This window comes from Crotalus tigris, unplaced genomic scaffold, assembly GCF_016545835.1.
Source record: "Crotalus tigris isolate CLP2741 ecotype Arizona unplaced genomic scaffold, ASM1654583v1 scf7180000017744.3724543626:3957646, whole genome shotgun sequence".
In the NCBI taxonomy this organism is placed as follows: domain Eukaryota; kingdom Metazoa; phylum Chordata; class Lepidosauria; order Squamata; family Viperidae; genus Crotalus; species Crotalus tigris.
The window spans coordinates 1595190-1621917 of NW_024096611.1; the positions used below are offsets into that span (position 1 = coordinate 1595190).

Sequence of the window (26728 nt, forward strand, 5' to 3'; positions counted from 1 at the left end):
ATTGTTGATTTAATTCTTTATTATAAAATAATTTCACTGGGATAGGTCATCCCTAATTGGGTTGCAATCCATTAAATATATTAACTAAAACCTGCTTCCAGGTCCTTTGGGCTGAAGAGTGGCAGATTCAGTTGGTTCAGGCCATATCACAAGTGATTTTATATTGGTTCAAAGCAATCTAGCTTGACAAAGATGTCATTTGAAATCTTCTCTTTGTATTATCCAGAATAGCTTGTTTTCAATAAAAGATGTAGGGCAGAATACAATGTTATGAAGAAAGAGGGCTGGGCACTTGAAAGCAGTTGTCCCTTACTGTCTCTTCCAATTGTTCCATAATAAGACAAAAGACGTGACACAAAGGCATTACATGATTTCCTTAAGTCTGACAACAGTTATTTGGGAGAAGGATTGCTGAAATGTAATGATACTGGCTTGATTTGGGGATAATGTTGTTGTTGTAGTTAGACGTGTTGATTTTAAGTGTGTCCATCCCTTCTCTTAGCACTACTCTTAGCATGATTACAAACTCTTGTTACTTTAAATTCCTCTGTTCCTCACAAACAACGGAGAGAAAACAATGAAGGAGCTGATAAGCCAAAATCACTGTACTATATTATGTCCAAATTGAAGTGGTTGATTCAATTGATAAAGTTAAAATTCAAATTATTTTTCTTATTTGATGAAATTGGTGTGGCTACCAGTATTCTGGTTAAAATTGCATGTGGATGTAGGTGGATGTATATATTTCAGCCTCTAATTCTAACTTGTGAAATTATTAATAATTTATGCTCTGGAGATATTTGTTTCCTTTGATTCTGGGTGATTTTTTTGTTTCCCTTCAAAAACTAGGATGTTAGTTCTCAACATTTTAGATAAGTAGACAGCACTGAGAATTGGCTAATATTGTATGCAAAATAGGGCAATGTGTTCTCAACAAGTATTTCACAGTTTCTTTGGATGAAACCATTATGAGATAGTGAAGCTATACTGTTTAAGAATTTTGAAGTCTGAAACTTAACATATATTCTCTAACAAGGCTGAAGTACATCCTACTACAACCTCGGTTCTCAACCTGTGGGTCGCGACCCCTTTGGGGATCGAACGACCCTTTCACAGGGGTCGCCTAAGACCATCGGAAAACACATATTTCCGATGGTCTTAGGAACCGAGACACCGCCCCGCATCCATCTCCGTATGGCCTCCTCCGCCATTTGCAGAGAGAGAGAGACAGAGAGGCACTTTCACTTCCCTTCTCTCTCTCTCAGGCGGACTTACCTCCTGCAGGGCTCCTGATTGGCCCTGTGCCTGGATGCCCCACCCCCTGGGAGAAGCGCGGCCAGGGCCTCGTGTCCTTGGAGCTGCCCAGGGAAGCCCTGGGTCCCTGCTGGGAGCGGCTCGCTGGAGGCTCTGCTGAGTGGGCCAGCCATCCCACAAGCCGCGGCCCAAGGGAGACCAGCCCCTGCAATCCCCAGCCAGCCTGACCATTGGCCCCGCTGGCCAGGAAGGCGTGCTGGAGTCCAGGCTGCCGGGAAGGAAGAAGGAGATGCAGCAATGGTAGGAGAGGAGAGCCTGCTACTGGGGCCCGGTGCTGGTGGTGGCTTCCTTACCCTCCTCTTCCTCCTCCCCATCTTCCTCCTGCTGCCCCCCAGGTGGCTCAGGCAGGCACTGGGACAAGAAGGGTGCCTGGGGTGAGCAGCTGGGCTGGCGGAGGGGCTGGCAGGGGCCACGCAGCACCAGCCCACACCACGGCTCTATCGATGGGCGGAGGGCGAGGCCGGGCAGTGCGGAGTCCCAGCTGAGGTGGCTGCTTCCTCGCCCTCCTCTCCTTCTTCCTCCTGCTGCTCCCCAAGTGGCTTGGGTGGGCACTGTCCCCACCGCAACTCCATCAATGGGCGGAGGGCGAAGCTGGGCAGCACGGAGTCCCAGCAGGGGCAGTGGCAGGGCCAGGGGTGGCGGGGACCCCTGACAATGCAGGCGCGCTACCACCGGAGCCACTGCCTCCCATCCTGCTCCCCCTCCCCGCCCATTCGGCTGAGGATGCAGCGGAGGCCGGGCTGGGGGTGGTGGGGACCCCTGACAATGCTGCCATAAGAGAGAGAGAGAAAGAGAGAGAGGAAAGAAAGAGAAACAGAGGAAAAGAGAGAGGGGGGGGAATGGTGCTTCTCCAACCAGGCTGGGCGGAGCTGGCGGAGCGGCCTTCCTGCCCCCCTTCCCCAGCCAGCTGGATGGGGGGTTGGGGGTCATCACAACATGAGGAACTGTATTAAAGGGTCACGGCATTAGGAAGGTTGAGAACCACTGTACTACAAGCAAGGTTTTAATATGTCTTTTTGATAGTAACATGTGTGGCTTATCATTAGAGCAGATTAATAAGCAGATATATCAAAGTGTCATAATAATACAATAACAACAACAAAACAACAACAATAATAATAATAAAGTTGGAAGGGACCTTGGAGCTCATCTAGTCCAACACCCTGCTCAGGCAGGAAACCCTATACCATTTCAGACAAATGACTGTCCAGTCTCTTCTTAAAAACGTCCAGTATTGGAGCATTCACCATTTCTGGAGGCAGGTTGTTCCACTGGTTAATTGTTCTAACTGTCAGGAAGTTTCTCCTTAGTTAATCATCATCAACTTGATTTTTCCCCAGAAAATAAATTACTATGTTTGTTATTTGTAAGTATGAATATGGCCTGAAATTTGAAGATTTTATTAAAAGTGTTTTTTAATGGAAGTTCCTGAAAAGAAGCTTAGAGTAGATTCTAATTCTTAAATCAGTCTGCAATGTTAAAAAAAAAGACTGCGGTAAGAAAACCAATTTTGAAAGAGACCTTTGTTGTCTTTTTATATTTATATTTATTGTTTATTAAAATGACAAAAAAAGCAAAAAGCAAAACATAAAGATAATGATAACAAATGATTAGCAAAGAAAAGAAAAAACATAGAAGATGCTTTTAATAAATTTTAATAAGTATAATGTATTATTTTAACATTAAATAATTTCAATTCTATATATTGTTATCTAACGCAATTGTTATTGAAGTACATATATGTTTCTAATATGTTTACATAACTATCATGTTTTATAAATATGAATAGAAGAAGTGTTTTATAAATATGATATGAATGGAATAAAGAATCAGAGCTTTCTAGATAGTCTAGACCAGTGGTGACAAACCTATGGCACGTGTGCCAGAGGCGGCACTCAGAGCCCTCTCTGTGAGCACGCGTGCTGTGCCCCAGAAATGGCGAGGGACTGGCCCCCACTGCCCTGGCCCCACCCACCCAGTCTGCCATGACCACCGTGACCACGCACACCCGGCACCCCGTGATAAATAAGTGGGTTTTGGGTTGCAGTTTGGGCACTGGGTCTCTAAAAGTTTCGCCATCACTGGCCTAGACAATGGGACAGTACACTGAAATTAAAATCTTTACAATAAAAAATAATATTTAGAATGTTTAGGACTCTATTACATATGTATAGAAGAGGACTATCAAAAATAGCATTTTGCTGGAGATGCAATAAGGACAATGTTTTAAAGAAGCACAATCTACTACACTTACTAAGTTTTGGGAGAAAATAATGGATTATATAAATATAATTGTGCAACAAAAATTAAAATTTTCAGAGAATATTATTCTGTTGAACTATATATCAAGCATTTGGAATTTGAGAATTGGACAGTGTAAGTGATTCCTTACAGGAAGAGAATAGAAACAATCAGCTAATAGCAATAGCAATAGGACTTATATACCACTTCACAGCCCTCTCTAAGCAGTTTACAGAGTCAGCATATTGAAGACTGAGTCAACCTTGAGCCAGTCAGGATTGAACTCTTGGCAGTGGGAATGCAGAGTTAGCCTGCAATACTGCATTCTAAGCACTGTGCCACTATGGTTCCATTGTGGGTCTCTTCCCTTAATGAGGTATACCTGACAAGAGCCAGAAGAAGGGCCTTCTTCATAGTGCCTCCTTCTCTTGGGAACATCATCCCTACGGAGATTAGACTGCTTCCCATTTTGACACTCTTTCACAAGGCCCTGAAGACCTGGTTTTGCCAACAGTCCTGGGGAACTGGGATAGAGTGGGATGGAGTCTATCATGTGGCTTGTTTGATAGTTTGTTGTCAACATATATTGGGTTTTTATTTTTTGTAAGACACCTCAAGTCACTGAAAGTGAGTGGGCGGTCATATAAATTTTCTAAATAAATAAATATTGCAGCATTGGAAGGATAAATGTATGGCCGCTTTCACTCAATGGATTGAAGACCTGATTGCACTTGGTACCTATGAGTAGATTGCCTATAGATCTTGTATGGATGTATAATGAAATATGGGACTCACAATAGGTTAAAAAAATAACCTTGTTGCTTTAAAATAAGAAGATTGCATGAGGTATGGCGATGGCTATGGCACTTAAGTTGAGCTTGATTGCAGAACCCAAAGCAATAAAATGCCTGGTTGAAGATAATTTTTGTGTTTGAGAAGGCAAGCTAGTTCAGCAACAAAGCACATGGTTTGCAAGTTAGAATTCTAGGATCTGAGAAAAATAACAACTCCATCCTGCACTGTTGATCCAGTAGTCACTTCTATTCATGCAGTAAATACTTTACAAAATGGAACTATGTGCTAACTCTGTTTAAGGTAGCTCCCAATGTGACTTGGTTACAAACATTTTCATAGTAACTTTCATAATGAATATACTGTATATCCTTGTTCTTGAAAGGGGTGAAAAGAATTTAAGATCTTGTCTTCATACATTTATCTTCTTAGACTACTCTAGATAGAAACCCCTCACTTTTGAGGCTGCAGAGAAAGTCTGTTTCCTTTTTGTGAAAAGATAAAATGGACAAAATGTTATTTCAGTTTTGACTGCATTGTTTCTGTTGATAAACTTGTTTGAGTTAATGTTAAAACACGTGAGCAAGCTTGAGTGTTGCAACAGTTATCCAGTCTGTGAAGTAAAGACAATTGAGAGTTGTGTCTTGGAACATTATAGAAACAACAACAAAACTTATAAAAGTAAAGGTGAGAGGAACTATATAACTGGATCAACAAATGTATGTGTAAATGTCTGCTTAAAGGGTAGTTTGCATTTAATTCCAGGTTAGCTGTAGCAAACATGATTGCTATGGGCATTCCATTATCTGTTCTTGATCTTGTCACAGCTTTCCTCTCATCACCGTCACAGAGTTTTTCTAAATCTTTGAAATGGAATTATTTGCTCATCTTGAAATATCACTTGTTCTTGTCAAGATCTGAACCTAAAGCCAGGGCTTTGAAGGCTTTGAATGTGAGTGAAAGAGAGATACACCATATATGGAGTAGCATTACTCTTGACTGCTCATTCAGTGAATTGTATCATGCCTTTGAGACATTTCTTGAGACACCACAAGAGTTATTGGACTCCTCTTTTTCTATGGTTGCTCATAAGTTTCCATCTACTGCTTCTTGTTCTGCCTTCATAAATTGCCTCCCTGCCCCCAAATACGAAAATACGGACTTGCATGCCAAGCTAGTTGTCAACCCTCCGGCTGGTGAATTCAGCATTCTCTGCCAAACACCTGCATTGGATGATCTTGGTTCTTACAGTCCATGGATGGCTTCTTGAAACTCCTGTTTCTTTCCCCTCCTGTTTCTATGGCAAGTTGAGCAGCTATAGAGATTAGCAAGTATCTTAACAATTCAATCTTGACACTAGTACTATCATATCACATTATGTTGAGATATAAACCCCTTAACATGGTGGTTTATATCTTTTTATACATTTATAGTTTATGTAAGTAGAAGAAGGGCAATCTGGAGAGAAAGCTATGTCTATAGATGCATTGTCACATTGCTTGTTAGTATTAATGTGAGAAGTCAACAGAAAAACAGGCCAGCAGAAAGGGCCTAGGTAATGATTTCACAGAGCATGAGCTTACAAAAACATAAAGAAGTGGTTCCTGACAGACAGTCTAAGCAGAAATAAAACTGGGCATCCTTTTTTCCCCCTACTTTGTATCTTCTCTTATTTGTATTAGATTCATTTATATACGGAACTTTTGTAGACTTAATGCTTGAAAATTTGGGCCAGGATCACATGAGCTCAATGAAAAGAAACCGAATATGTATGTGTTCTGCCAGATGTGTTCAGGCAGAAAGTCTGAAAGAAAACCCTATAAAGTTTGCACATCTGGCTGTAAATAGGCCTTAATTCAGGTTCTAGATCTGAGAGAACCTGAGAGAACTGTACTTGCCATCAAGCCAAGAAAGCTAGCATTTGTCCACATTTCTGCCTGAATATTAGAAATTGGGAAGAGGTAAATGTAGGCTGTGGAGGGGGGGAGGGGAGGAGAGGGGGGAGGGAGAGAGAACCTCATGATGAAGTAGTGATCCACAAAATTATGAACTAAATTTGTCAGTTTGTAAGATATCAGAAGGCTACTTACTTCTCCTCCTCTTTATTGGTGGCAAAAGGCAAATCCAACTGTCTTTCTGAAAACTAAACCAATGTGTATAGCCCTTTTTTCAGTTGTTGTTCCATAGTTGTATATAGAAGCAGGGCTTTTTTTGTCATAGAACGCCCAGAACGGAGTTCCGGCACCTTTTTTGGATGGAACCTTGTAGGGTAGGCAAGGCGGGTTGTATAACATGCGTGAGTTCTGGCACCTTTTTTTTTTTTTTTTACAAAAAAAAGCACTGTATAGAAGTGAAAGAAACCTATTTATTTCACCCATCTGTAATCTGGAGCCATCGTAAGTGTTGTACCATCATGCCAAGACCTATTACTGTCAGGCTTCCAAGTGGGATTGAAGTATATCTGTGCTGAACTTCTTCTTATTTCATATATTGCATTTATTAACATCCCCCAGTCAATCATATTCATCCCACTTTCCTTATTTCATAGTTGAACAAAGATTAAAGTTATCTTGCTTATCCACTGTAATGTCCTGAAATTTTTGTGGTATTATTTTTTAAAAAAATGGTATTGTCATTCACATTTCTCCAAATCCTTTATATGCAGGAAAATACCCAAGTGTCTTCATTCTAAACATATATTTCATATATATTTGCCTAAGCCATACTAATGGCAGAACAAATATTCTCTTTTTAGCTTTTGAGAAAACAAAGTTAGAGTTTGGGAATATAACTTCCCTTCACTGGTGACATACTTTCCACTTGGCGCTTGAAATTATCATTGTCTGTAATCTGAATCTAAAGTCCTTGCACAATACTAGGCAAAATCAGATACCTCTCTGCATCCATTAGTGGGGATATACCCCATGTAATTAACATTAAATTGAAGGGTTTGGGGCATAGAAAAAGGCATTCTAATGATCATAGAATTAGAATTCTATGGGTCTAATATTTTTTGTGTGATGAGTCCAACATTTGATTTTAATTATTATTTTTTATTCTTATATAAAAGGATCATCTCTTTCTAAAACCCTTTCTGGCCATTAGCAGTGTAAATGTGTTTGAATGGCAAAGCTCTATGCTGAATTGCTGTTATACCTTTGAATCACCGTATTACTGTATTACTGTTATACCTTTGAATCATCATTCCTGTATTTTTACAAAATGATGCACAGGTAATAGTCATAAAAAAACAAGAAGAAAAATCTTATAATTTTTAGACATTTATTTTAAGTATGTTGCTGCTTGGCTTGTTGGATTTAACAAAATGGAAGATATAAAACTGCTAAAAATAATTTCCCTTAAGAAAGGTACACTTTATATCTGAATTGTACGAGGAAAGGAAGATGTGCTGAAAGGCATTTCTATTGAGCAGTAAGTCTCATTGGAAGCTAAAGCCCAGCAGGTATATTGGATAGTAGCATTAATGTAATTAATGATTTCTGATATTATTAATTCAGTTTGGTGTAGTGGGTAAGGCATCAGGCTAATAACTGAGAAAATGTGAGTACTAGTTCCACCTTATGTCAAAGCTGCTAATATTGAATATTCTTGCTTTGACAAAATATGCAGAACTGTCTGGTACTTTTAGAGTTAATTCAGATGAGAAAGAGAGAGGAGAGAAAAGCCCCCCGGAAGGGAACGGAAGTGAATCTTTGCCCTCCAGGTTAATTGGAAGATGTGAATCATGACCCCAAAATAGGGGAGGGGAAATGCCTGGAATGTTATGTGCAAAGGAAGGGAAATTCAGATCTTGGCATTCTCCATGCCGTGCTGACACTCCTTTTACACCAATAAAGGCTTTTTAGGTTAAACCATGCCTGAAAGTTCTTTGAATGTTTCATTAGTCAGACTCATGACACCTTAGGCACAAAGCGAGCTTGTTGACCTTGAGCCAGACACTCTTCCCCAGCCCTACGATGGTGGCAATGCAGGGACTAGTACAGGCAGTCTCAAAATTGAATTGAAGAAAAAAAAAGTAGCTTATATAAATATTTTCATATAAAAATTGTGTGATTGTTTTCTTAAAATAATCTCATTTTTAAGGCTTTTCTCTCCAAGATGAAGTTTTTTCTCCTAATTCTTGAAAGGAAAGAACTTGCTTAAATTAAGTTGATGTTCTGTATAAAAAACTTACTAAAAAGTAAAATACAGCTTATTATATGTTTTGTATTTTAGTAGTTACCATAGCAGTAAAAATGGTAGCTGTGGTCTTTCTAAAATCAAATATAAACCACATATACACACAAACACATGCACAGAGGGAGTTCTCTAGATGGGGTGCCAAATTGCTGTTTGCAGATTCATAGTATTGTTGAGTGTATAAATGCATTTTTCTTGTGAGAAAAGAAAATAAATATTCCTTTGCATGAATGTCTAAATAGAATAATATATAGTTCTATTCCACAGATAGGTATATGTTTGATAGATTGGATTAATTTAAATTTAAAAACAAATACTATTACAAGTACTGAAAATCTAAATCAATGAATATAGAAGCTGAGATGCCCCTAAACCACAATTTTATCTTATTCTTCAGAGTGGAGAGATTAAATTGAAATATAGGTTTGCAGAAGAAGAATTTAGCCCCCCTTCCTCCCCCAAAGAAAAAATTGTGATGTAACCTTAGAGCAGTGGTTCTCAACCTTTTTAATGCTGCGACCCCCCAACCGGTCGTAAGTCGAGGACTACCCAACCGGTCGTAAGTCGAGGACTTTCCCTGCCCGGGAGCGCCGCGCGTGCGTGGTGCCACCCCCTGCGCCAGCCGAGGCGTAGGTGGCAAGCGGCAGAGACGGATCAGGCCGACCACCGGCTGGGCCACCAGCTGGCCCAGCCCAAGGGAGGTAAGGCACCTGCCGAGCCCCACGTGCACCAGCAACCCTCCCTGCACCTGCCGGCCTCCCACCTCCCACCCCTGGCTCTCTTTTACTTACATTTTTAGTAGTTGCTCAGCAGGGGTGGAAACTTCCAGACAGCTCGCCTTCACTGCAGACAACTTGCAGCACCGTTTGCAGAATGGGACTTTTGGCGGGCTCAGCAGGGCAGAGACAGCCTGGACAATTCCTATTGGCTTTTGAAAGCCAATAGAACTAGACTCTATTCAAGAGAGTCTATTCTATTGGCTTTCAAAAGCCAATAGAATAAAAGGGAATAGCACAGCTAAGGAAAAGGGGAAAAAATGGCGGGCTGCGTTGTTTGGCGACCCCCGTGAAATGGGGTCCCGACCTACAGGTTGAGAACTGCTGATCTACACCCTTACATATAAATATTAATCACTGTCCATCTTGAGTACATAGCGGAAATAGGAAGCTTGAGAGTTCACAAGGTTAATACTGTATGGAACAAAACTGTGACTGAATCTGGATGTTCTGCTTTGGATACCACAGAGCCTCCTCCCAGAAGGTAACAAGGAGGCCAAACACCATGAATTTGGGAATAAGTGAGTTCTAAATCTGTTCTATGATAAGTTCCTTTATTTATGGTTTTCAAGAAATTTTGTCTTGAGGGGTAGAGCACAAAAAGTGAAAAAGCCAAGGGTTACGAAACTGTTCTATTAATACGGTTTTTATTCCAAATAGTATACGGTTTTCAAAAAGGACAGTGAGAATACATATCATTTGCATCAGCTTACATGGTATCCTATTAAATAACCTTTCAAGTAGTAACTAATTAAATTTTCATGACTTAAGTGGACAGTAAATGAAAACATTCTGGTATAATGTTAAAAAAAAACCACTATAGTTGTTACTTAACATTACTTTTTTATGAGTGCTGCCAGAATGCAAAACCTGACGACAACAACAACAACAACAATAATAAAGTTGGAAGAGACTTTGGAGGTCATCTAGTCCAACCCCCTCTTCAGGCAGGAAACCCTATACCATTTCAGACAAATGGCTGCCCAAGTCTCTTCTTAAAAACTTCCAGTGTTGGAGCATTCACTACTTCTGGAGGCAGGTTGTTCCACTGTTCCATTGTTCTAACTGTTAAACTGTTATATTAAACATATATTTGACTATCGGACCAGTGGTGGTAAAAGAAACCTGCTTCCTCCCAGTTCAACTAAGGAATGCAAATAAAAATTAAAATACAACCCCCCTCCTCCAAAGACCAAACAGTATGGCAGAAAGATATAGTGAATTTAACTATTCAAGAGTGACCCCTCAGTATTTCTCCAGGTATGCTAAATCTCTTGTAGCTACTAAATCCGATTTGCAGTTGAATGAAGCATCAGCTGTGGCTGGACAAGCCCATTTGCCTTTTATAGGCAGGGCTTAGAAGACAATTGATATGTTTTAGCACTTTTGGGATTATTGTGATTAAGAAGAAACCACTCTGAACGATAGGGAAAAGGGTGTAAAAATACACAACGCACAGCTGGTAAGCAGCATGTGTTTGCTATGAGGGGAGGTCGTGACTAGCTGATCCTGCTGGTTTTAGGGTTGATTGACAAATAGGAAAACTTGATATAATGAAGTAAGGGATTGCCTGCTTTGGTAGCTCAGGGAAACAGTTGTCATAATTCAGTAAACATGTTTAGGATGCTGTCTGGCAATTAAAATTATAGCTGCGCAATTTTTTTAAAAAGCCCGTAAAAGTCTTCTGATAAAGCGCAAAGGAGGAAAATGAAATGATCAATCTAGTCCTTTGAAGGTTGGCTTCAAGGGAATGGTTTGGTGATTGCCTTCCTGGATAATAGAGGTATTTATTTAAAGGTAGAGCTATAGAACAAAATAAATGGATATATCAAAATTAATTTTCTCCAGCGTGAAAATTGTTTGGCTCCAGGAAATGCAGTATTTGTTTTGTTTTTATTTTGTTTTTATTTTTTTTATTTTTGGTACACGTTCATTTATACAGGAGAAAACCCTTCAGGAAAAAGCTTTTCTTTAAACACCTGCCTCAGAAAGCAGTGTTGTTTTGTATCTGCTTTCTTTCTCTTATTACTATGGTTGTTAGTTGAAATTGTACTTTATAATATACACACATACATACATAGAGTTGTCATATGTTCAGACACAACCATTTGCAAATGTGCATGACATTTTTGAATATCCAGTTCCTTTTTCTTCTTCCTCTTCTTTTTTTTTAAAAAAAGAATGGGGTTGTACCTCTTTCAAAATGTGAGTTTAGCATACCGCACAGGAAAGAAGACAAGCTTGCCAAGTCCTGCTGAGCGTTTTTTCAAGCCTGTGAAAAGAATGAATTATTCAACAGTAAGCATGCTTACAGCTGGCCATTTGGGAGCTTTGATGTGCGAATCAGGCGGTTGCATGAATGCCCTTATTGTCATGTTATGTGTACACAGTGTGTGAATTATTGAAAATAGTGAGGCCTGAGCCTCATCTGGTAGAGATTACAGTGCAGGCATGCTGGGTGAAGGTCTGTAATTGAAAATCCCCAGATGCTGTTTATTTGGCCTGTGTCACATGACCTTCTGCCGTAAGCTTGTCTGAACAAAACACAGCCTGTGCTGGGAAGGGCTGCCCAATCTCGCAGGCTTTTAGTCCCTGCTTTTCCGTAAGGCTCAGAAAGGGGACGACTTTCAAAACTCACTGTAGGGAAGGCTTAACACCTGCCCATGCTGTACTATTTTTGAAGGCATAAAATAGATTTTGCTCACGGCTTTTAAATAACAAGTCTCTCACCTAGCAGAGGAAACTGTTTGAACCGTTGTTGACCTGTCTGCAGTGATTTCTTTTTTGCTAATTTGGATTTAAAATGTAGTCCTCCCCATCGTGGCAACTCAATATACACACATAAATGCTTGAAGGGGAGTATTTTTTTTTTTTTTTTTGCAATATACACACATAAATGCTTGAAGGGGAGTATTTTTCTTTTTTTTGCTTCTCTGATGTTACACAGTTCAATCCTCTTCGACTGAGATGCTGAAATTTTTGAATGCTGTACTCTAATCTAATTGGTTATCTTAAAATAACTTTTCGAATGATGCCACTGAGAAGCATCTCTTAAACACCACCAGTCCAAACACTATTGGGATGCACACTAAAAATCTGCAAACTGCTAGAGTTAGGGTTCAAAGATAAAATTATGTAGCTCCAAAGCACTTCAAAAGAATTCTGATAAAATCCATACTATTTAAAAATTAAAATTGTGAGAGATAAAAGTTCACTTGGAACGGCAATAGCAGTAGCTTGATTTAATTGAAAATAATATTATAAAATTTCAACTTCATGAACAGAAAGCAACTGTGAAAAGAAAAACCCTAAATGTGAATAAGATGCCCAAAATATACGCCTCAAAACGTGAATTGGAATCTTCTGTGATGCTGGAATATATGAAAATAAATTTTAGAAGAAAGAAGGAGTCCTGAGGGGAAGAAATTTAAGAAACACTCGATTGGGAAGAGCTGGGAGATGGGCCTCTACAAGTAGTGCTCAACTTATGATCATGATCGGGACCAGAATTTCTGTTACTAAGCAAGGCAGTTGTTAAGTGAGTTGCTTCCAACTTTATGACTTTTTCTGCCAGGGTTGTTAAGTGAATGACTGAGGTCATTAAGTGAATCCAGTTTTCCCCCATTAACTTTGCTTGTTGGAAGCTGGCTGGGATGGTGGCAAATGGCGGTCACATGAGCCTGGGGTGCAGCAACCATTGTAAATACATGCCAGTTGCCAAGTGCCTGAATTTTGATACATGACTGTGGGGTTGCTGCAACAATTGTAAGTGTGAATACTGGTTGTAAGTCACTTTTTATTGTTGCTGTAACTTCAAATGGTTGCTGAATGAATGTTGTAAGTCAAGTACTTCCTGTATATACTAAAACATCCTTCTGATGGAAAGACAAAGAAGTGAAGTTAAACCAATGATATGGCCTGAAAGTTTGCTGTTTGTCTCCTTGTTAACTTGATTTACTGTGGATAATTGAATCTGCAGTAAAATGTAAGTCTTGCAGTAACCTTTCCTGCTAATCTTGATTGGAGTCAAATGTTTTCAGAATTCTCTTACTGAGAACCACATGCCAGCATAAACTACTATCTAGCCCTTTGTTAACAGGCTATATAACCTCTTTTACATCCTAGAACACATGGTCAGAGCCAAGCCAAAAATGTGATTTAATATTAATTGTAAGCTAAATTTAAATGTAGAGAGCCAGTTTGCTAGAAACCAGGAGACCCCGAATTTTAGTCCCATATTGGACCCAAAGCCAGCTTGGTGACCTTGGGCCAGTCACTATCTCAGCCCTAGGAAGGAGGGACTGACAAACCACTTCTGAAATCTTGTTTAAAAAAAAAAAACTTGGAAGAGAGTGGTCAGGCAGTTGCCAGGAGTCAACGCTGACTCAAAGGCATGAAAATAAATAAAGTGTTATATATTGTATATATATTGTATTTTCAATAATCAGATTATGCTTAGTGACAGAATTTTGTTCACTTTGTAACAGCTTTTGTCTGAATTTTTTTCCAGCTTTTTGTCTGCAATTGTTCTCTTTTTAATATAGGTAGTCCTCGGTTTCTAATGGCAATTGGGACCAGAGTTGCTATTGCTAAGTGATGCGGCCTTAAACCGTGATGTCATGTAACCATGCCTCTTAGCAATGACAGGTCTGGTAAACCCAGTTGCCATAGTTAAACAAGGACCACGTGAGTTGTTAAGTGAGGACCTCATGTGATTGCGACTTCCCTTTTGACTTTGTTTGTGGGAAACTAGAAGGGAATGTACAAAATGTGTGATCATGCAACTGCTACTCGCTCAATACTATAATCATGAACTGGGCACCAAGGGCTTGGATTATAATCACAGGACCACAGGGGCAGTGCAACAGTTAGAACTCTGAGGACCAGTCCTAACTATCACTCGTTCAGTCCTGTTGTAAGTTTAAATGGTTGCTGAACGAGTGGTCATTAAACAAAAGCTATCTGTGTAATAGTTTAAAATTAAAATAATTTCCCATATGCCAGAACTATTTTAGCTGAAGTACAATTTTTGGACAAAAACAAGGGTAAAAATCCAATGATACATAGGCATTCACTTATTGGATTCTCCCATCGACTAATAACAAAGGAGTTTAAAAGATGGGGAAATGCCATTATGAAAAAAAAAGTTTACTCAAACCTTTATTTTCAAAAATATCCTTGAACCATCTTTTCATTGCATCTATTTTAAGTTATGTTTTGATGTGTATATATTAATGATGAATTGTTACTTTTAGTCTTCATTGTAATTTCATATTCATTTCAGGTAGGAATGAACTGATAGCCAGATACATCAAACTTAGGACGGGAAAGACACGGACCAGGAAACAGGTAAGACAATCCTGTAGAATAGAAGGTGTGTGCCAATGAATGAGTGAATGCAGCAGACACAGAATGGTGTTTACAAAATCTTGGGTTTGCTTTGAAAAATAGTGCTGTTTGTACCATTCACCACTTCCATATAAATTACTTAGGCACACAGTACACTTGCAGGATTAAAACTCCTATAGATCTGTAAAACAGTCTGGAACTCTTAATCTATTAGTTTCACAATAAATACTTTGCTGAGTTGGCATGATGGATCTGTGTTTTCTTAGACTCCTGGCTTGTTCCCACCTTATTGTTCTCATCTCAAAAGAATTAGCACTTGTAAAAACTTTTTACAGAACCACATAACTTAGTTCTTCCTTTTGACACAATGCATTAGCTAGAACTTGTTGAAGACCTACATAAATATTTGGACTTCAAGCGAATGGATCCAGTAATAGTAGTATTGAGAAACTTCAAGGCACAGAATCAGATTTAAAAAGTAAGATATATTTATTAATTGGAATCAGAGTTCACGTGATATTTAAGAGAAAAAGAAAGAGAATGGTTCAAAATTAGCAAAACTATATGAATAATTAGTAAAATGCTTGTTTTCTTTGGGACAATAATCTGCTCAATGTAAGGCTTTAAGTTGAATAGGCCAAATTCTTTTTCTGAAACATTTCAAATAGAAAGAGCTACAAGATTTTGTCTAAGGACAAAATAAGAAAATAAGGAAGTTTATCCCATGATTAGCAAGTAGCCACTCAAATTTATACAAAGGATCCTCTAAGATCTATTAAAGAACCTTACTGATATATTAAGCATTTTCTCGAGGAATAGAAATATGTTTAAACATATTTTGAAAGAAGAACTGAGCAAACTGGTGACAGAAATGACATACTAGTTAAAGTTAGAAAAAGTTAAAAATAAATGAAATTTTTGTTCTTTTAATTTAATTTGTGCTTGACTCCACAAGCTTACAATTAAAATTTTACAGTTTTACAATTATTGTAAAAAAGAATATATATATATCAAACAAAAACAATAAAACTGTCCAGAAGACCAATCACATATCATTAAATAATCAAAATATACCAAAATCCAAAGAAACTCAACCATCCTCCTTACCCAATTGTTTCTGTGGAAACAATCAGGTTTTTAGCTATTTTGCAAAAAAAAAAAAAAAAAACCCAGTCAGGTGGGAGCAGTCCAGATGGTCATAAAGAAAATTATCTCTGGCTGACAAAGAATATCCAATTGATCGTAGCCCTATTATGGCATTGCATATAGAGCACTTATCTCCTTCACCTGAGTGCCAAGGATGACCCATGTTGCCAGTGACATCTAGAAAAAAAGTGGATGGATCCTGGATTCCAGATGAATTCAAAATCTATGCGATCAGGATTTGAGCTTGTCAAATTACAGAGCTGGAATGGGGCTTTTAAGCTATTGAGTCCAACCTCCTGTTCAGTGTAGGAATCCAAATTAGAGGATCCTGGACAGATGGTTGTCTAAACTCCTTGAATTCATTCAGTGAAGAGGAGTCTACCATCTGTCTGGGTAATTGGATCTTATGAAAGAAAATACCCATATAGTTCTATAGACAAACACCTTTTTGATGCAGATGACCTTGCTGTGGCATAAGTGCCTTCTCTGGCTATATATCTCCAGCCTTTGGAAGGGAAAAGGCTGGTGAAAGTTTATCCCCATTGCTCATATGATGATTAAATGTCCAAAATATAATGTTTGAATAGGAGACTTATGACGTAGGAATTTCTTTTCTTTTTTTAAAATTATCTATTTTCTTGAATATTGCTCTGTGATCACTTCAAGCCTGTATAATTATCAGACATATTTATATTTTTATGATAAAATAAATTCATGCAAATAAATTCATGCAAAGTCCAGGTAGATAACATTACAGGACAATTGTTCATGTTCATTGTTCAGTTGCTTGCAAATACTTCATTACTCAGCTAATAATACTATCTGTGTCAATGAGTGTGGGGTTTGCTACCTGTTTACATGCTACTGCTTGTCCTGCCAGTTTTGCAGTGGATATAGTTTTCTTTTTGGTAGTTTGTTGATTAGAGTATTGTTTTTTGCCTGTTTATTAAAAACATCTCAGAAACAACCAACAGACTGCTATAACAACATGATATTACTATAACACAAAAACCAATTAAAGTCCTCCAAAACCTCTTAAGCAAACCAAAAGTAGTCCAAGAAAAGAAAACAGGAATTATCTACAATATACAACAGCGACCATATAGTACAAACAGGTAGAAGACTAGCAGAGTGCATCCATGAACACCAACTATCTTTCAGAAGACATGATGAAAACTCATTAACCTTACAACACATGAACAGAATCAACCACAGTTTCAACTGGGAAATTATTATCATTCTAGACCAATCTAACTTAAAAAATGCTAAGGGATTCCTGGAACTTTGGCATTCAGACAAATCAGCCATCAATATATATATACACAAATAAACCACATTTATATACCATTCAAGAGGTAATTAAAAAAATACCAAAACAAAAAAGAAACAAAAAACTAGAACACATCCCTTCCAGCAGCCAACATGCAAATAAGCAGGGGTCAGCACCAGAGAACAATTAGGTAGAAAACAATATTCAAAGAACCACCAAGGAGGAAAGTCTACCTCTACTAACACTATCAGAGTAAGCTACTATATATAAACAGGCAACTCAAACCAATGGTGTTACCTAGTTAGGTAATGAAAACTCTGCAAGCAAATAATCAAACTCCCAGAGCACTAAAGACTCAACAATTAAATTCTCATTTCAGATGTTACCTTCCAGTCCCACTGGGAGCAACAGAAGTATGTATGGCCATCTGATAAATTTGCTTCCCATGTGGGTCTTCTCCAGAAATAAATTGAGACTTTTGTTTTAAGAAAGACCCCCCCCCCTTTTTTTTTTTTTTGTTCCACATGCAAGACAATGAAAGGTGTGTGTGTTTGTATGTGTGTTGTAGGCCTTCTGTCTTTGGAACAAAATGGCATTGAACATTCACAGAGAAAATTAAATATACAGAAATCCTGAATGCATGTCTTGGTTGAATTGCAAAATACTTTACATGTATTGTTTATGGTACCATAAAACTAATGACAGTTCAGCCAAAAAAAGAGAAACAGGGAAATGGCCTAATGTCACTGATTCATAGTCATCTGCATTAAATATTTTTTTCTGGCATTTTTTTTCCATGGAGAGAAATTAAATTACAGTCACTCTTAAAGCTGAGCTCTAAATTGCAATTAAAAGTAGATATACTGTAATTTCTAAAATTACTTTATGGCAGCATTTTAATTCCCATTAAGTTCTTTTGACTATTCAAAAATAATATTGCAGAAATATTTTATTTATTTACAGTATTTTTCCACACATATTTCCCAAAAGGATTATAAGAGGTAATCCATTTGTTTTATTGAGTTTATTTCTAACATCCAGCTAACGAGACGTAGGAAAACTAATGATGCCTTAATGTGATTCCTAGCTTAATGTGATTCAATAGCTTTGAAATGAATTTCCAAATTCTAACTTGGACTACCAATCTCAATTGGTGAACTTAGTTACAGGTTACAGTTCTTTTTCTCTCTCCAAATGTACCGTACCTAAATTTTAGAGGGCTACTAGCAAGAAAATAAAATGAACCAGCTGTGGATTACCTACTCCTGAAATTGTACTTTGAAAGTATGTAGTTGCATAATTACACTTTTCAAGTACCTAAGAATGTTGCACAGAAGACTCAGATACGCTCTCTGTAAATCTCAGATCAAGTCATACAGTAATGGATTAAATGACAAAAAGGTCGATTCTAGCTTAATATTAAGGGTAAAAATCTTTAATAATCCTATATCCTCTTGCTACATGAGCTCATTTGGAGGCTAGAAAATCTTAAATTATGGATGGTTTAATTTGGGAACCAGCATGGAGCAGGAGGTTGGCCTTGATGACCTAAATTGCTCCCTTTGATTCTAAGATTTTAGATTCTCTAATGTCTGAATTAGGGTGTTTCTGAATCAAGGTAAAGGCACAGATGTCAAGGTCAGTTTTGAAGTGAAGAATTTTGAAGCTGAGCAGGGTTACTGATCCACCTAGTTTAGAATTCTTTCCAAATATAAGGTGTATCAAAAATCAAAAAGGTCATAGGCCTGTCACGGTATATTTTATTAACTTTTTATTTTTTTTCCAAAGAAAATGTTTCTGTAGTTAGGAAGTTTAAAAGCCATGTATCAAAGAGTAAGGAATTGTTTAAAAAAATAGCAACCAATTTGAACATTTAATTTGTATAGAAAAATGTAAGTTAGACAGCATCACCACCAGATGGATTTGTAGCTGGCTGACCAGCCGTACTCAGCGTGTGGTCCTCAATGGAACTGCATCTACATGGAGGGAAGTGTGTAGTGAGGTGCCTCAGGGCTCTGTTCTAGGCCTAGTGCTCTTCAACATCTTCATCAATAATTTGGATGAGAGGATAGATAGATCAAATTAGCAGACAACACCAAGCTGGCAGGAATAGCCAACACTCCAGAAGATAGGCTTAAGATACAGGAGGATCTGGACAGACTTGAACACTGGGCTCTATCTAACAAAATGAAATTCAATGATGAAAAAAGTAAGGTTCTACATTTAGGCAAGAAAAACCAAATGTACAGGTATAGTATAGGTAGTACCTTGCTCATTAGTAGCAACTGTGAGAGGGATCTCAGAGTCCTAGTGGATCTATCACTTAGATATGAGCCAGCAGTATGCTGCAGCTGCCCCAAAAAACCAACACAGTGTTAGGCTGCATTAATAGAGGGATAGAATCAAGATCATGTGAAGTATTAATACCACTTTACAATGCCTTGGTAAGACCACACTTGGAATACTGCATCCAGTTCTGGTCATCACAATGTAAAAAAGATATTGAGACTCTAGAAAGAGTACAGAGAAGAGCAACAAAGATTATTAGGGGACTGGAGGCTAAAACATGTAAGGAATGGTTGCTGGAATTGGGTATGTCTAGTTTAATGAAGAGAAGGACGAGGGGAGTTACGATAGCAGTGTTCCAATATCTCAGGGGCTGCCACAAAGAAGAGAGTCAAGCTATTCTCCAAAGTGCCTGAAGGCAGGACAAGAGGCAATGGATGGAAACTAATCAAGGAGAGAAGCAACCTAGAATTAAGGAGAAACTTCCTAACAGTTAGAACATTTAACCAGTAGAACAACCTGCCTCCAGAAGCGGTGAATGCTCTAACACTGGAAGTTTTTAAAAAGAGACTGGACAGCTATTTGTCTGAAATGGTATAGGGTTTCCTGCCTGAGCAGGAGGTTGGACTAGATGACCTCCAAGGTCCCTTCTAACTTTATTATTATTATCATTATCATTATTATTATTATTATTATTATTATTATTATTATTATAAATCAAATACAAATAAAGTATAGATAAAAAATTAAAACCTCAGTCATATATTTATTGCCACTCAGGTAATTTAATAATTCTTAAATTTTACTTCAGTTCTCACTACAGGATCATTTTTGACACTACACTTTCGATTGTACTAATGACAAAACCCAACATAATAATAGTTGACACATACTTAATGGAAAACAAGAAATGCAGAAAATCTGAACATCAAACCAATGATCTTATTTGTAACCTATAGGTGCAGAGTGAATGTAAAATTTAGTAATTTTGATGATGTGTCAGACATAATAATTAATTGTCAGTTATAAATGAACAGATCTTAATATTTGCATGATGTAATATCTACCTGGAGACAGCCAGGTAGATTTGTGAGACAACTGCTTTAAAGAGAGAGAAAGAAGAAATGAGACAATTGGGTAATTTTTCTGCCCTTACAGGACTTAATGGAGGTTTAATTCTTACTACATACTTTTATTAATAAATATTTGCATTCTGAATATAATCTTACTTGGATCTTTTCTGCTTTGTAGCTAGTAACATTGTAGTGCCCTTCATAATATTATAGTGTAGATCAAACCAGGAAAACTGCAGTGAAGTAATTTAAATAATCCTCATATATCTGTATTAAAATCCTTGGATTAAAAAAAATGATTCCTAGTATAACCAGTCTTGCAGTATATTGATTATTTTTAATTTCCCATTATGACAGTGTCTGTCTCAGCTTTTTTTGGGGGGGGGAATAGCATTCTCCCCCAAACTCAGACTTTTTTCTTTAATGTAATGTGAAATAATGTCATGAAATTAGGTTAGATACAAGTTGGCTAGAATGATTACCATGCTGGTAATATATATGTAAGTTAAGTGTCATAACAACTACAATAAGAATATACATAAGTATGTGTTTATAAAAATGTTTAATTGAAGTGCTGTTGGGCCATTTAAGTGCTTTAAGTTATTTATTTTGGGACAAGATATAAAGCTTGCTTACTATTGTGCTCGTGTGTATGTGTGTGTCTATATAAATATCTAGTATTTCCATATAATTAAATTTTAATTTGTTTATTTTTTGAAGAGCATCTGCAAATTTGAATATCATCAGATTACAGTTGCACAGACTGTAGTCAGAACAATTTAAAGAAAAGAGCTCAAGATGTAGTAGTATAAAACTTTTTCTTCCTTTAAATCACTGCAGCGATGACCAGCGCTGATAAATGTTTGTGCTACGAAATATGGTGCATGGCTGGGAAATACGATCCCTTAATAGCAAAATTTACTGACAATGCAAAATACTTTCCCCAAAGAAACTTTCTGGGTTTTTTCTTTCTTTCTTTCTTTTTTCCAGACATAAATTTGATTTCTTGTGTTCTTTTTTTTATTTCTCTTCTCTCCCGTTCCCCTTTGTTCCCCCCTTTTTTTCCCCCTTAAAATTCCAAACAATGTAGGTGTCTAGTCACATACAGGTCTTAGCCAGGAAGAAAGTTCGAGAAATTCAAGCTGCCATTAAGGTACGTTTGGCTTGCCCAGTTGTAGGGGGCTTTTCATCTCCATGGTTACAGGCTTTTCCTTTGTTTTCCCTCCCTTCCCCTACCCTGCAGGTGTCTAGTCACATTCAGGTTCTTGCCAGAAGGAAATCTCGTGATTTTCATTCCAAGCTAAAGGTATGCGCTTTTCTGCTTTGGGGCTTGTGGTTGCTATGCTATACTTCCTGTGTTCCCTGGTGATTGGAGGAATGCCTGGGGCTGTGATTCTTGTAACCTAGTTTCCTTGCATGTGGTAGCTGTTGACATTTCTTTGTGTTTAATCTCCTTCCCTCCCTCTGATTTCTGCAGTAGCATCTATATTAAACTATTTTAACACCTTGGAATGCTATTCACTGTTTGCATGCCAACTTTAATAGGGAAATATGTCCTTGTTTTGTTTTTTGTTTTTGCTTTCAAAATCTCATTAGTAGATAAGAGTTTGTAAGATGGAGGGGGGGGGGAAACACTGGTTAAATAAAAGAAGATCAAGCACATATCGTAAAAGCTGAGATTTAAATCAGTATACCAGTTCTTCTGTATTGTTTTTAAAGATACATTTTCAGATGAGTGCTAAATTCACACTTTTCCTTCAGGGATGTTATCCTTATCTGCAATGTCCAGAGTTTACCTTTGGCAAATCGTTCTAGCCTCCACACTTTTTATATTGGCCAAATGAAGCCTGATTGGCTTCTTCTCTAGAAAAGTTAGCCATGTGCTTAATCTGCACTCCCTGAAGATGTGGAAATCTTTTGCTCAGATCTGATAAACGTGGGCTTTGCAGAGGAAATCCTGCATTCTCCTTTTACACACTTAAGGTCCACAGAGCACTGTAAGACTGGCTTTTGTGTACACAGAACGAAGATTGGGCTGCACAATTTCAGTTTGGTAGTTTTTTAAAGAGTATATTCTGGAGAAGCTGTGCCTCGCTTCACTTGAAATTAAGAAAGAGGGATGATCATTTTTTTTCTCTTTCTAATTTCCAAGAACAAACAAACATAGCAAGCAAGGCTTCATTTTGTACATGTAAGAAATGCAAATTTTGCATTGCAAGCTCCTGAATATTTTTTAATGGGAAAGCTATTGGGGAGGGGGGAAATGACAGGTTAGGTGGATGGTTTTTTTTCCTTTTGTTTCTATCTTTTTTGTAATCATTCCTTTTTTTAAAAAAAAAAAGAGTCAAAATACCTTAACAATTCAACCAAAAGAAACACATTTCAGCATATGAATACTGTGTACCAATCTTCTCAAATCTGATGTGCTCCAACTATGATACACTACAAATGATATAATCCTGATTGGGACAGGAATTATGAGAATTGTACTCCAAAAACTTTGGAAGGCACCAGATTGGGCAAGGCTTCATTGTCTGAAATACTAAATACCATCAGTGGGATTTGCCCCAGTCCTGGAACAGGAAAAGGTCAACCACAGACTCACTTTATAAGTGTTCTGTCAGGAGCTTCTGGTTTGACTCTGCTGCGGGCAGCATGCTGGCAGGCTTGTGTGGCTGTTGGTGGCTGGCTTTTGAGCTGAACTGGCTGATAGTTGGGTTTGGTGAACAACTAAGTCAAGTTAAACATGTTGCTTGTTAACCCGGGGTGCAAAGATAGAGAAGGCTGTAGCGTTTCAGACTAAAACTATCCAATCTAATGACTAAAAGAAGGTGTTTTAGCTCATGTTTGGACGATTAAAAGAGTGTACTGACTTTAAGCGCACACCTAAATTAATACTGGGCACCTGCAGCCTCCTTTGTGGACAATAAATTCAGTAATTTGTTCGTGTTATACCTAGCAAATGGCCTATTCTTAAATTTTTGCATTTACATTGTCATGGTTCTGTTTTATGGAGAAACCATAAGATGTGCTGTTGTTTTTTACCCACACCTAAAATAGTAAAGTTTCCTTTTAGAAAATGTGCCTATTTCTTACTTATGCACTTCCTTTTGTTAACGATGGTGATGGTGATGGTAGTGGCAAAGATGCCTTTTTTTTTGCAGAACAAATACCAATTATGCTTACACGTCCTCTTTCCCAGCAGGTACTTATTTGTTGCCTCTCTACTGTTTAAAGTTTAGGAATCCTTTGTCCTGAATGCCCTCGGTCTAAAGAATATTTTAAAGAATCCTTTGCTGCATTTTTAGAATTTTTGCCATTGTCACAATTGTAGGACATGCATCAGTGCAAAGAGACAGGCTGCCACAGCAAAATGAGCTTTGAGTGATGTGGGGAGTATCTCCAACTGTGCAAAATTCATTTTTATGTGAGGTAAATGAAAGAAAAAATGTTCCTCTTATTAAGGAAAAGTTGGAGGACTAAATCAGATGGGATCCAGCCTTCAAGATTGGATCTATGTGAAGTTTGGGCTGGATATGGGTTTGTACATTAAGCCTATGGGTACTACAAAATTGGAAATGTAGGGTTACCTGAATACTCTAGAGTAAAACTGTTTAGAGAAAATCTGGATCCTGCATCAAAATAAATATAAGATTATGATTCTGTTAAATCAGAATATATGTGTGGAGAGACTAAAAAGATAGATGGATAGAAAAAAATGGTCACAAAGTTATGATAAGCCTTTTTTAAGAGTTGTTATTTGCTAAAAAAAATAGTTTAAGTGCAAGATAGTAGGCAACCTATTTTCTGTGTGCTTTAGGGAGAATATAAAAATATATTATTTTAGTACAACCTGAGTCCTCTAAGAAATAATGGTCATTTTATATTCTTCACTTGTGACTATGTCCACTAAATTAAAAGAGGAGAGGAATGGAATTTTTTTTGAATTATTAACATCATATGAAAGACTTTCTTTCACCGTAACTTTCTAAACATGAAGGAGGATTTGGACAGAGGATAAAATGGGCAATAGGAGATAATCTTTTATATGTAGCATGCAAATTTTAAGATAAATGCATACTCTGCTCTGTAGCAGATTCCAATGAGTTCAATGCTACTTGCAGTTCTGTCCATCTATTCAGTGTGATTTACTGAGGGATGAAAAAGCCATCTATCTAATCTGAAGACTGTAAATAATTCCAGATCAACTATTGCAATTTGGAACATTTTGCATAACATAACTTGTGTTGCAGTGTTTCTTAATGTTCTGCACAATACTAGTGTTCCATGAACAACTTCCATTGAATGTAAATAGTTTATATTTATATTTAGTACTGCTAAATATAATACACTTAAGCACACCTGAATGCTGCATTACTGAGCAACTATTGCCTGCTCATATAGCTGAGGAAACCTTAAGTGAGATGCTCTGAGCATCTCTTCAAAAGTGCAGAGAAACTATGGTCCCCTTGCTGCAATTCCATGCAAAGTGAAGCAACTCAAAGGAGTACACCCAGCTAGTTCACTGTGGTGGAAATATCCTTTGCCCTTGCGGATCATTCCATGTTCCAGATGCTGCAAAGCAAGGTGTTATTTTCCCAGGTGTGCTTTCAGGTTACCTGGAGGAAGATTTCTTCACTGCTCATAGTTTCATCAGGCTGAAATATCTAGTGAAGGAAGACAACGTATTTTTTGCAGCAGCAAATTTGCAGCAGCAAATTTGCAGCAGCAATTTTTAAAAGACATTGAAAAATTTAAAGACAATAATGAGAATAAAAAACAACAACTTTTAAGCATTAAAAGAGGAGGGAGGACAGCCGTAGCATCTCTGCATTGTAGTATTGATAACTACGTACATTCAGTCATTAGAAAGCAAAATCTGTGTTTCTGAATTATGAGAATTATAAGAATTCAACTGTCAATGTTTAGGGGTTGATAGTGGGATTAAAAATACAGGCCCACCTCTGACTTTCATACATTGAGTAGATGAACTGAATATTCTATAGCTTGCAGTTTATACAGCAGCTCTCTTTATAGGTGACAGGGTTAGTTATCCAAAAGCTACGTAGTGAATAGGTACTAGAAGGAGTCCACTGAAAGGGCGTAAGTATTGCGGAGTATTAGGAGCATGCCACTGTTCTTTGCACTTTTTTCATTATTGTAGAAAACAATTATCCAGATCCAGGATTTTTAACTATACTATATAAATATGCCCAATATAGGCTAAAGCTTTTTGAACTCAGTTGATAAAATCTTCAATGATCGATTCGGAAATGTGGATTGCTCCTTTTCATCCACCTAGGAAATGCTGCAGCTCCTCATTTTGCACTGGTCTACAGTAACATTTAATTAATATTTTTGCTTCGTTTTCAGTATCCATTAGGAACTCATTAAACGAAGTAAAAAAAACATGCCTACAGTTCACATGTATGCAATGATTTTATATCCATTAGTGGGCATTCCATACTGTTTGCATGTAAAAAGAAAATACTGTTGTCAGTTTTCCAAAGATAGCTCTATGTAGCTTCTCTTTTTTGAAATAATAATAATAATAATAAAAGCCTTGAAAAATTCTCTTTGATGTGAATGGAGTCCTCTGCATTTTGAAATACAATAAGATGGATTAATTGCTCCTCATTAAGCAGCAAGTTGGGACAGCTTTTGAATGTGCTTTCTTTTTTTCAGCTCTGGCTATTGCTGGCTGAAATAGCCAGCTTTTGTGTCTTCTACCGCCTTCTCTGATAATAAGAAAATTGGAGATCATGGCTACAATTATTCTACTGTCTTTTGTTTAGAACAGTTGTGTACTTCATGGCACTTTTTTTCCTTCTCCTTCTCCTCCTTCTCCTTCTCCTCTTTCTCCTCCTTCTTCTTCCTGTTTTTCTTCTTCCTTCTCTATTATTCAAATCTATACTATGTATGAACAGGAATAAGATTTCTGAAATTACTTATTAGGAAATTATGCTCATATTTTCTGCTTCAATATAAAATCCATTTTTAATAAATTTCAGGTTGTTTTTTCTTTTCTTTTTTATCATACTTTTACTTTTCAAATTCATATGTTTGTGTGCGTCCATATATATTATTATAATATTATACACCCACACCAATATATGCTTTGAAATTTTAAAATTAAATATCCTTTTTATCTTACTGGAATACAAAATTAATTTCCTAAAGGCAGATTGGACTTATTAAATTCTTTAAGGGAGAAGAACAGTTTTACATTTTAAAAAATTGAGTTTCTTGTTATATAACGTCCAGTAAATATTCCCATGGTT

General features: G+C 37.4%; 1 protein-coding gene across 9 annotated transcripts in view; it reads left to right on the forward strand.

The window, feature by feature from the left end:
• TEAD1 (TEA domain transcription factor 1) overlaps positions 1-26728 on the forward strand; it is a 240900-nt gene that overhangs the window by 168502 nt on the left and 45670 nt on the right. For 5 of the 9 annotated variants that reach the window (XM_039340342.1, XM_039340341.1, XM_039340345.1 and 2 more), the window contains 3 exons: positions 14608-14672; positions 21538-21600; positions 21691-21753. In XM_039340342.1, the coding sequence (XP_039196276.1) occupies positions 14608-14672; positions 21538-21600; positions 21691-21753 (191 nt within the window). The remainder of the gene's footprint in view (positions 1-14607; positions 14673-21537; positions 21601-21690; positions 21754-26728) is intronic. The other 4 variants (XM_039340347.1, XM_039340349.1, XM_039340346.1 and 1 more) reach the window with 2 other exon arrangements.